Source organism: Anabrus simplex, chromosome 13 (genome assembly GCF_040414725.1).
Source record: "Anabrus simplex isolate iqAnaSimp1 chromosome 13, ASM4041472v1, whole genome shotgun sequence".
NCBI classification, from domain to species: domain Eukaryota; kingdom Metazoa; phylum Arthropoda; class Insecta; order Orthoptera; family Tettigoniidae; genus Anabrus; species Anabrus simplex.
In genome coordinates, this window is record NC_090277.1 from 12,876,364 (window position 1) to 12,889,364 (window position 13,001).

At 39.1% G+C, this 13,001-nt stretch overlaps 1 protein-coding gene across 1 annotated transcript in view; it reads right to left on the reverse strand.

Annotated features, from left to right (window-relative positions):
- The window catches only part of LOC136884820 (uncharacterized), a 96,329-nt gene that overhangs the window by 47,169 nt on the left and 36,159 nt on the right, over positions 1-13,001 (reverse strand). The window contains exon 4 of the mRNA XM_068230019.1: positions 4,335-4,496. Coding sequence (XP_068086120.1) covers positions 4,335-4,496 — 162 coding nt within the window. The remainder of the gene's footprint in view (positions 1-4,334; positions 4,497-13,001) is intronic.

Consider the following 13,001-nt stretch of genomic DNA (forward strand, 5'->3'; position numbering starts at 1 on the left):
GTTGTGTCGTATTTAAGAGGGTTACTTATGCATTTGTCCCACTACGGTAATGAGTAGATCATAAAGCCAGTGTCAGGCGGCAGGCCGTTAACGTGACCCACGACTTTGGACGGATGAGGTTTCTGAGTTATTCCCTGGTTAAAAGAAACAATTTTAAATTATCCATAAATTGCGTGAATATGCATTAGAACCGGGTGTTCACACGCTAATGTCCTCCTGAGAGCCCATCACCACTGCTTGCGAAAAAAGACTGGTTCGCATTCTATTTGACAACAAGTCATATCTACCCCCATTCAAGGCCAGTAGTATACCTGCCAACTTTTGAAAAGGGCTATCAGTAAAACTCACGTGCGATAAAAAGTCTAACAATACTCGACATACCCCGGCTTCAAAAATAATAAAGGACAACTTACAACAAACACGTAAGTCCTCATCTATTCTAAGCAACATAAGAGTTCTCTCCTTGTGTTCACCATTTTAAGACTTCCTTTCCTCCCCTTACAGTGAACATTATTCCAGAATCTACTGGCATCTCTCGACAAAGGTCTCTGACAATATTTCCTATGTGTACAAAGGGCCACTTCTTCTACGATAATTCAACTGATGTTTCAGTTTCGCCTTTACATATATCTACCTTTGAATGTTTTAATACCTTCATGCTTATGACTTTAAGAGCGGCCTTGAACATATTGTGTACATGACGTATGTTTTTGTGCTTATGTTAACGCCTTCATTTTGTTGGCAATATATGCATTATCACATTGATGAATCCATAAACAATTTTATTTGAACCATTTTAATTAGAACTTTCTTTCCTTAATCTGCCTATCATCCACGGTTGGCTTTTCCCTCAGACTCAGCAATGTCCTGGAGCTTCAGAATCTGGGTCGGGGGATACAGCTGGGGAGAATGACCAGCACCTTGCCCAGTTAATTAGAACTACGTATTTTTATTGGAGGAAGTTTTAGTCTCTAACAAGATAGTTTTAGTTTGATCACTGACAGTTTTCCATTAACATGTTTTTATTAATGTATCAATATTCACATTATATGTACCAAATTTTAGTAACTAGCTAATCGTTTAGCTTTTATTTGTAATATTATATATACTTTTGAAGATTATTTTAGGCTGAACATGCCCTAAATTAAGGGTGAAACATGTCCCAAATAAGTGTTATTGTGTTTATGAAACCAGTATAAGTGGAAATAAAATATTGAATAGGTGGATTAATGAACACCTTTATTATTTTTGAACTGTAAATTTTCAATATGAACCAATAAGTTTATAACATGTAATACCCCGGCTTGATGAAAATAATAATACTTCTGGGATAACAACAATAATAATAATAATTTCATGTGGCTATTTCTAGTCGAGTGCAGCCCTTGTAAGGCAGACCCTTCGATGAGGGTGGGCGGCATCTCCCATGTGTACGTAACTGTGTGTTATTGTGGTGGAGGATAGTGTTGTGTGGTGTGCGAGTTGCAGGGATGTTGGGGACAGCACAAACACCCAGCCCCTGGCCATTCGAATTAACCAATGAAGGTTAAAATCCCCGATCCAGCCTGGAATCGAACCCGGGACCCTCTGAACCGAAGGCCAGTACACTGACCATTGAGCCAACGAGTCTGACACTTCTGGGATACAAAATACAATAATTCATGCTTTAAACAGGATACTTCATAAGCCAATGATTTGTAGATTAACATGACAATGAATAAGAAATCCATGTTAAACAGCAGCAGGCATGGTGAATATTAGTTTGGAGCACACGTGACAGACTTCCTTGATAAATTAATCAGATATGTGATAATTGAAAAAGGCTTTACACAATAAAACTTGTTTAACATAACACAGGCAAGAAATAATATAATACACACTGCGAATCACACGCTAGTTCAACTTTAAAGTCATAGTTGTGACCTTTTTAGCTTCCTACAAAAGGTCTTGAGAAAATGTTTTGTCATAACAGGAACCAGAACTCCTGCTCTTCAAAATAGAAATAGACTCCAGAGATTCGTTGGACATGCATGATCTGAACTCTCTTCTATCACAAGACTGAAAACACTTTCACATTCTGCATTGCTATGGGGTATGGTGAGGATAGGGGTCATTACTCTAAAAATTTGGTTATACTTAAGAAGTTCATCGGCTCCACAAATTCTTGACATTTATGCCCAACTGGAATCACTTGCAGCCTCTTGATTTGCAGCCGAAGTGTCATCTACCTGACGAGCTGTGGACTGCCTCCGAAGCTCATTCATCACCTCATTTGTAGTTTCATTCTCTTCCTTGCATAACATGATAGGAAAATTTCCAAGGAAAAACAGATGGAAGAAAACTGTGCATCTGTGGAAACTTGTTGATGATGTAGTCACAGGCAGTACAAAAGTAGTTTCTCACTGATGAAAAGAAAAGGGATTTATCTGTAGACTATCCTGGAGATTGTTCACGATGTTCAAAGTCTGAATGCCAATAACTAACTGATCATCACTTAAATCGTTTCTTCCACCATGTGCAATATTAACATCACTCCCACATACTGTTCAAAGGCAAATTTTTCTGCCTTTCTTGATTTTAGTATGCATGGGAAATCAAGAGAATATTATTCTTTAAATGCCTAGAAGTACTGTTTCTTAGTGGATTTATTCATGATAATCTACAATAGGAATGTAGCATATGAAGATGTCCGAGAACAATGTTTTGATATGTACTGCAAATTGAAATGAACTTGGATCACTGAACGTCACATAAAATTATACCATAAACACTCAAGGCAGTCAAACACTTCATTAAAACATTTCAAAGCACACAAAGTCTTAAGCCATTAAATGAACACGACGCCAACCTCGTGAACAAGGAATATGCACATGGTAAGAAGCATACACACACATGGAATGAATGTAATCCTTCATTTTCTTCTTTATAATTTAATGGGCTTCGCTAACAGCTGTATACCCAGTCGAACGAATGTAATTAGTCCAAACAATACAGGAAACTGCGAAGCACGAAGTTGTAACACAAAAACTCGAACACTTCATTAAAATATGTCGCATAACCTTAAAAGGCCCAACCTTTCGAGGAACCCCAACTTTGTGAACAAAGTACGTCAAAGAATACAGGTTAAATCACAACAAGCAAACGGAGCAGAACAATGAATTTTCAGAGCAAAGCCTGTCAACACCTAAGATTCATACGGAAGAACTGTTATCCCGGCTTTAAAACAATTCCAATAACGACGCAAACATCACACGGTTAAAAATACCAATCATATCAAAGATTGAGTTATCGACTATCGTGGACTTGCCTTCGATCAAGACCGAGCGTGCTTCAACCCACACAAACAATCGATTGTACTGAAGAGGAGCGATTATCGAATGTTAACATTGCAAATTTCTGTCCGCGAAGTCGCAAGATGACACCGTCCATCCGTAAAACCGTAAAATGCTACCATTTCCGTAAATTTTACGGATAAACCGTAAAAGTTGGCAGGTATCCAGTAGTAATAGTTTTTTTATCACATAGATGGCTGCAGTACACAAGTTTTTTTTATATATATATAATTGGCTTTACGTCGCACCGACACAGATAGATCTTATGGCGACGAAGGGATGGGAAAGGGCTAGGAGTTGGAAGGAAGCGGCCGTGGCCTTAATTAAGGTACAGCCCCTGGTGTGAAAATGGGAAACCAAGGAAAACCATCTTCAGGGCTGCCGACAGTGGAGTTCGAACCCACTATCTCCCGGATGCAAGCTCACAGCTGCGCGCTCCTAACCACTCGGCCAACTTGCCCGGTTTCTGAAATTCTAAGAACAACTGGGAATGAAAGTGAATCAGATTTTGAAGAATTATTTGGTGGTGGTCTCCAAGATCCAAGATAAGCAGCAGTGAATCAGAAAATTCTGAAAGTGATGAATGCAATGTTGTACAGTCTGGTTTGAATAACAAAAATGAACAGTGGTAATGAGAGGAAGAGGTGGCAACCACAAAAATCTTAATTTTCTAGTATAGCTTCAAAATGACACACAACTCTGTGGCCTATAAAAGATCCTCGTATAGTCAATATGAATGGAATAAATAATGCATAGTTTTGCACATCCTGAACTGCTTCAGAATTGTTCATTCCTACTGAAATGCAAAAAAGAATCCAAAGGTCATTTTCATGATCCTTTCATTTTATAAATTAAAGTTTGTAAGAGAACCTACAAATAGCTCAGAATCATGTAAATTCAATACCAATTCTGGGCATGTGAAGGGCTATAGAACTGGTATGCCAACTCAAAGTTCAAACCTGGCCTTAGGCCACAACCACAATGTTACAAATGCAACATTACCTTTAGAGGATTGTTTAACCGATCTAGTAGCCCTGCTGGGAGACACAGCATCTTCCTGAATCCTCGCTGATCTTAGCGGGGAGGTTGTACTGCCTTCCAATTCAACATCAGAAGTCGGTGCTGGATCACCAGACAGTGTGGACTCAATTAAGGACAAGTCACCTGCCAACACACCATGTTGAAGAACAAATGTACAGCAGAAGTTTCAGATTCCAAGTCAGAGCAAAGGTGGGTAAAGGAGTGAGAAGGCACAGTGAGGTTAATATTATTTACAGTCAGAGCATCAATAACTTTCATAACACAGTCAATGTTAAATTTGTCTCTCAGAAGCAAGCAAACATCAATTTCCTCTATAGTGGCTTGAGTGAGGTCTTGTGTGCAATTGGCAGGCCAGAGCCGGCACTTACACGTACGAGGGATAATTTTTAGTTCCTGGCAGTCACAGAGTTTGAACTCCACTCGCAGATACGCCCATCTTTATGAGATTCTCTCTCCATGGATCAGCGATCTCCAGCTGATGACCAGGAGGTGGAGATGCAGAGGGCATATCATCCACTCATTAAATCACGTGCTCTTACTCGCCACAGGTCCCCATAACTGATCCTGAGCACTGGTGGTATCGAGAAAACTCTTCTTTAACTTCAGTCTCTTAGGTGGAAGACGATGTCCAAACAATGGGTGCGTCCCATAGTGATCCACCTTCATCCTCCTGTACCTTAAAGTAAAGTTTCTCAACGAGGGTTGCTTTCCAAGCATCCTGTAGCAGCTCTACACGTTTCAATCACTCAAAAACCAACGAGCCAGAACATAATACATAGTGTGGCTATAAGAAGATGTACAATAAGAAGATGTACAATATTAGAAGGATCCACCTTTCAATACTCCGTTGTAAGTTGAACTAAAAAGAAGTCACAACTTGTTTATTGCCATCTTTGAAGAAAGTTGAACTGGCAATCGCCATGTCTTAAATGTACCTCAGTAGATGGAGCGCTGTAAAGGCAACTGTGGAACAAAGCGAGAAAATGAGACCTTTTCACAGAAATCTTATTCATTAGGTATAACAGAGACTGAGTTGATGAAAATATCGGATAGAAAGCGTAACCATTTGATACATGTAAGAATTGTTAAACAGAGGTTCCCAACATAATCGCAATGTACTGTAACTTAATCTCTTCAGTGGCATGCCCGAGAAATTCTGGGTGGCGTGCACTTGCCCATAACATCACCGCCCAAGAAATTCTCGTTTAGCTGCAGTGTTCATTTTGCGATCGCCCTATAACTTCTCGGGTACTGTAATCTCTTTGAAAAATGTTTTCCAGCATTCCCAACAGATGGCGGGAGGGTTTCCCGCTGTATTCATGAAGTGTCTTGATTAAAATGTGCCTATCTTCTCTACTTTGCATATACAATTTTTAGCCAGCTGATGAGGTAAACAGAAATAGCGAGCGCAAAACGGAAGAGATGTTTGTATGCAGACAAAACAAGGAACTACATCGAAGATGAATCTCTATGTGACATTAGTATCTCTGATAACAGTGATAATGATTCTATTGGTTCTTCTGACGATGACCTTCTTAGTATTTCTAGTGAAAGTGAAGAAGCTATTACATCAGAAGCTAAGGTGATGGTAGGAGATGTTGAACATACATACGTGTGGAAAAGTGTAAGTCTGAGGATAGTGTCCAACCTAATATAAATTCCATTTATGGGAAATCCAGAGGTGAGTGCGAGTGACTGTTTTGAACTGTTCCTAATGGATGAAGTTGTAAATCTGATGGTAACAGAAACAAATTCGTATGCTAAAAGTGCATTGAAAAACTTTTAAAATAACTCCACATTCAAGGACACAGTTTTGGAAAGAAACAAACTCTTAAGAAATTCGGCAGTTTATTGCATTAGTATTGGGGAGAATAATACAAAAGACTGAAACAAAAATGTATTGGACACAGGACAGTATTCTCAAAACACCAATATTTTATGAAAGCATGTCACAGGCCTGCTGTAAAAAAAGTGTAAATAGAGTGTAAGGTAAGTATTTTATTAACCTTGAATGATAAATTAATGTGCTCCCTTAATAATTGTTATTCATGTCTGGCTTCCTAAAAATAAATCATTTCCTCTGAAAAAATCCTCAACTTTCTAGTACAAGAAGTCTGCCAGAACCCGCCACTGAAGGGGTTAAAACAGATGAAAGACTACATGTAAGAGTTTGTTTTTTCTTCAAGTGATATACCGTTGAAAATGATTAAATCAATAATTGTTTTATCACAAAGATGTGGAGATATCCACACCTCTTTAATTTATCAACAAGCAGAAGAGTGTAAGCCTACAGTACAAGATTATGGATTAGGATACATATCTAAACAGCCAAGAAAATTAAACACACTTTAATGAACTGTCATCAATTTCAAAAGCAACCTTTCTACATAACATTTTTATAACAGACTGGAAATAAAATTTACAATAAACAAATTGAATTTTATATTGACCTGTTAATAGTCGCATTTCCCGATTCGAAACATCTCTCTCATTCACATGAACCAATACGTACTTTTTAGCTCTGATTCACTTGTGTACATCTACCATATGGTTATTCCTTGCAGTTCTTGCATAATAACTCTGCGTCTGTGGTGCAGTCTAATTTAAAATACTGCTTTAAGAGAAGTTTTGTCAAGCTGGCATAATAGGTCATTACTGAACTCTTTCAGTAAATAAATTATCGTTACTGTAAAACAACTGCCCTCTAACTGACAAGAGAATTTCTGTTTGTTTTTTTGTTTTTTTACAAGTGGCTTTATGTTGCACCGACACAGATGGATCTTATGGCGATGATGGGACAGGAAAGGGCTAGGAGAGAAAAGGAAGCAGCCATGGCCTTAATTAAGGTACAGGCCTCGCGTTAAAATGTGAAACCACGGAAAACCACCTTCAGGGCTGCCGACAGTGGAGTTCAAACCCACTAGAGAGAATTTCAGTCTGTAACTTTAACATACGGTTTATGTTATATCTTTGGGGGCCACTGACATTTTTCTGAACACTTTTTCAGTCACGTGACTATTTTACAACATCATGAGCTGGATAAAGAGACTATATTTTATATATTTCTAGGCAAAAAGTTCTTTCTTCTCTTCAGAATGCTAAGCAAACATAACCTTGAGAGAGTCGTGGCTTTTAATTTTCTTTCCCACCTTACAGATGACATTTCCTGCTATGTACTCAACAAAATTTTCAGAGTACAGCACTTGATGTTTTACTCGTAATCTGAAGCACAGCAATCATAATCAGTAGAGTTGCTGTCATCAGAAGAAACCGTAGTACACAGATAAGAGAAGCATCACTTCTGTCAATGGGTCAAACTGTCCCTGTAAACACTTCCCGTGTCCTAATCTGAATTGCTATGCATTGGGATTAGGTCCGTTTCCTCCCATATTACGTATGGATGAGAAGAGCAATTCTAAATTGTTGGTAATGTCTTGTGCATCTAACGTTTCCTGTCATTAACTAAACACCCGACCCCGTAGAGATACAGGACAAGGGTTGGACACCCACATATAATGCTCTTTAAATGTTCTGAATAGAGAGTATTTTGCTTCTTGGAATACCACTTGTCTCTCTTCATGTTAATTCACTCACTGACTAGTTAGCTACTTTTCTTTTAGTGAGAACCTGTCACGAGAATATGTGCGTTATAGTGGTGAAAATAAAGAGGATCTTTCAATCTACGTAGCCTTCTAATATGAATGAATGAATGAAAACCTACAATCTGTGTTCCAGTCAGTGACCGGGTCAGGGACCTATGCGGCGAGCATAGGTATTGAGCTGGCTGCCAAAGCCTGTCGCACTCCTCTGGGGCAATGATTAACAACTCACAGATGGAATGAAATGATATTGGAGAGAGTTGCTGGAATGAAAGATGACAGGGAAAATCGGAGTACACAGAGAAAAAGCTGTCCCACCTCTGCTTTGTTCAGCACAAATCTCACATGGAGTAAACGGGATTTGAACTACGGAACCCAGCGGTGATAGGCCGATATGCTGCTGCCTGAGCCATGGAGGCACGTAGCCTTCTAATAATAGAAAAGAAATTAACTTACCTGAAATAGGATGCACTGTACTGCTCGAACAAAAGCATGCGAAACATGCTACAATAAATAAAGCCAAACTATAAACTAATTTCTATCAACGATGAACTCTACACACATGTGAGATTACTCAGACAGCTACTATCATTAGCTGGTACATTTATATCTTGGCGGCCGTAGTGCAGCTTGCCCCCACCCGGAGCACTAATCAAGTTTTTCTATAGCCACTCTATGTATTATATTCTAGCTCGCTGAACTAAACCCATTAAACCTGAGAAATAAAGAAAACTCCCGAAAGTTGCATATGAAGTAGATAGGAATAAACTAAAATATCCGTAAGTCGCTCTAGGTCACTTGTTAACACGCATGTACCACTGTGCTAACATGAACGCAAAAGTTTGCTCTGAAAGGTGACAGGATCAGATAGGGCTGCTTATCCAGGAACAGAAAGAACTACAGCCTACAGAATTACCATATTTACTCGCGTATTAGATCCCCCTTTTTCCCACTTTTACAGCCAAAAACAATAAAGGGGAGTCCAATATGCAATAACCTCAAAATTTTGTGCAGCAAACACATTACTTCTAGGCTATAAAGAGCTATAAATTGTACGTGTAAACATTCTATACTATTTAACAAACTTAGAATTATTTAAGTTATACTGGCTATTTTCGTCGGAAGGCAGTATTTCTAAACATAAAAAGACAAATGGTGAACAGAACTTTTAGACCTATGGTACACATAAAAGTCTGTTTTAGTTACTCATATTACGTCATTCGTTACATCTCATTAATTCCTCTAGTGAGGTTGTCGTCAGGAAGGGTATACGGCTGTAAAAACTGGCTACGAAGATTCGTCTCACTTCATACTCGACCCCTTAGAACAAAGGGATAAGGGTATCCTGTTATCATATAATTAAATATTGATACAAAATAACTTAATGGCCAGTCATTTGTTTCTGTCAGTTCAGCAATAGGCATACACAAAGTAAACCTGATCACTGCTTTCATTTGAATTACCGCCTTCCGCCGCCAACTTCCCTGCCCTGCTACCGGCGTGTCGGAATTCCGAGTGACGTCATCTTCACTGCCATCTCGTCAGTCGCGTCAGCCATGCTTCATTCTCTTTGAACCATGCACTGCAATCGACAACATACGAGGTCCCGTCTTTTTGAACCTTTTAAAAATCATTTTGTTCCCGACTATAAGTCTAAACAGTGTGAATCTATTCCCAAATGGTTTTTGGAGATGGTCTCTTATATTCACAGTTGGTGTATATATAGCAGAAGCTACTCCTTCCGAATAAAGCCGTCTGTAGAAGACATGCCAAACCGGTGTTCTGTGTACCAAACTATCGGCTGATAACTAGTGTATTTTACGAGTTGTACTTCCGAATGTAATACATAGTAACTGGAAACGTTCTTTTGATAACTGCGGCTGTTGAAACACAGACCCCTATTTTTAAGTACATTTCATGGTTGTTCTCTACATTTATCACATCAATATTTTATAAACAGCTGTCCATGAGACAAGACAGACCACATTGTTTAGGTTAGGTATATTACCGCCCTGATGGTGCCAAAAGTTCCTCGACGAAAGAATAAAAATAAATAACAGGAAAATATACCGCATTTATGAATATTTACAGGTGTGGCGGTAATGCGATTTATTATCATAATGTTTAATTTTGTACGTTCGCTGCCTCTTCTTTTTATTAACGCATACCCTCGTGTGTTCTGTTTGGCATCTCCGAAAATCATTAGAAGTATAATAAAATTATTATTATTATTATTATTATTATTATTATTATTATTATTATTATTATTATTATTATTATTATTTGTTAGGTACATTGGCGAGTAAAACAATTCTTTTAATTGGATAGCTTTTATCAAGTTTTAAACTTACTTCTCTCCAAATATATACCTATATTGGCCCGAGTTAAAAGATATTAAACAACCACTTTGTTAATGATCTTGCCTGCTGTATACATAGCAATAACCGCGAATGCGCGAATATTTCTCAACTAAAGTAAACTCGTTTCCTCATCCCGAGGTGGTACAGCTCTTTTTAGACACACCCCCAGTGGAGGGGAGTTACATGTACCGCTTTTACCTCATATCAACCTTCCTGCCATTCGTAAATCTCTGGCAGTACGGTACCGGGAATCGAAGTCAGACCGCCAAGAACAGCAACTAATTGTGCTAACCATTACGCTGGCGGACATTATTAACTAAAAAACACAGATATATAGCATGACTGATGCATGCTTGCAATGCACGGGTCGGATACGAAGCTAGGCCTATTCACCTATTTGTGCGACGTCATCAGAGCTGCGGTAGACCTACGCTACAGAGGCGGACATTTCTTAACTACGAAAGACAGATGTACCGCATGGATTCGACGCGTTTTCATTGCATAGGTCGAACGGACAAAACTATTCACAAATTTGTGCAACGTCATCAGAGTTGCAACAAGACTTGTACCCACTTCGAAACGGAATCGTTGTTCTTCTCTGACAAATTACGTTGGGGGATCTTATATGCGAGATTAATGTTTTCAATTTCTTCACCTCGAAAAGCCGGGGCGGGGGGGGAGTCTAATACGCGAGGGGGTCTAATACACGAGTAAATACGGTACTTTGCTTCTCGGCTAGGGAATATATCAACTCTGCATGGTATAAATTCATCCATGTGAAGGCCATCGTTGCTCCCAACGAAACATGACAACTGATCATAGGCTATCTAAAATCAATCCCTACACCTATGCTGAACTCCACTGAGGAAATAGCCGACAATCGTGATGTAGCTGCAAATTTGTCGAGGTTGTGACGTGAGAAGAAACGACACTCCATCCCTTCAGTACATCCTCTACATGGACACCCCATGCCATCAACTCAGCTTAGGTTCAGGAGTAGTTTCCTCCCCACATCAGCACATTCAACTGCATATCCAAAAAGACCCGTGCTGACCTACGGCACTATAATTACCAGACCATATGATGCATGTGTGAAACTTGAAGAGAAACCGCCCCTTTGCCATGAGTAATTTTGGACCCATGGCAATTGTTAAACAGGCTATGAGTAGGGAATAGGAGATCCAAGGAGAACCTAAAGAAATGCGGTTTCCTGCAAGAGCGACAGTGTTTGGGTGACTGTGGTGAACACCCAACCACACAGCACCTGATGAACTGCCCTTTGTCCCCATCTCTTTATTCAACTCTGATAGCTCTTAACAGCACAAATGTTTCCAAATTTTGGGCCGACAAATTGTGAATATTACTATCTTAATCCGTATCACCTTCAATTTGACGACGTATTTTTAACTCTTAATGTATTTTAAAAACAGATCTCCACTTCAACATATACATTTTACCATAATATTCCTATCCATTGAACCCTTGGGTTCGATTCTGGTCCCCATGCATTACATATTATTCAAGCTTTTTATGAAAAGGATCCATTTCAGAGTCAGACATGAATTATTTTTAAGAAATAATATGACCCAAAATTCTTGTTTAATCTAATATCTTTGTAATGTAAATTTAATGAATCCACAGTGTCAATACTATTAAGAGTTCGTTAATACAATTTATGTAAATCTGATAAGGTCTTCAGACCAAATTTTGTTTTTAGGATTAAATAAGGCTGACCATTCCCTACAAAAGATGGGTGAAACGTATACCTTAAAAATCGGGTAGTTTCTATGTTCATTTGACCACGCAACAGTGGAATGAATTGTATTGAATAGACGGTGTAATAAAATATTCCTTGTGTAAACTTAGTGATATAGCTGTTTTCACTACGGAACAACGATGAGAATAATGGTTTGTAATTTGCTGTACGTCGCACTGACACAGATAGGTCTTACGACGACAGGATAGGAAAGGGCTAGGAGTGGGAAGGAAACGGCCATGGCCTTAATTAAGGTACAGCCCCAGCATTTCCCTGGTGTGAAAATGGGGAAACCAAGGAAAACCATCTCCGAGGCTGCTGCCAGTGGGGTTTGAATCCACTATCTCCCGGACGCAAGCTCACAGCTGGGCGACCCTAACAGCATGGCCAATTCGCCCGGTATATCATGAACTTTAAGCACTTTTTTAATTACATTCCATCATTTTAATCCTAATGTCATTATAATTCAAGGTGTTTTACTGAAGATGACGCATTGCAAGTTGAAACATGTTTAATTAACACTCATCTTATAAGATGATGTTATTCTATTGACTTAGGAGGATAATAAATACTGTTTTGGTATTAATGTACAAGTTAATTCATCCAATCAATATTTTATTGGGAAGTGGTTCATGTTTGTGGGTTACTGTAGTCACGTCCTAGTTCGTGAACCATGGGCAACGTCTGAGTGGCCTAGTAAGTGGTCCTGAGAGTCGGGATACCAGTTGCTATGGAATGGGAGTGGGCATCTTGGACATATTCTGAGTCCTGGCCCTCCTTGTGCTCAGGTGGCTAGGACTATACAATCCACCGGAGGTCCATAACCCGTTAGAGGAGAGATCCTCACTTGGACTATGTGCAAGTAGGGCAGTCCCTTGCTTCATGAATCGACCGAGCTCAGAACATTTTAAGC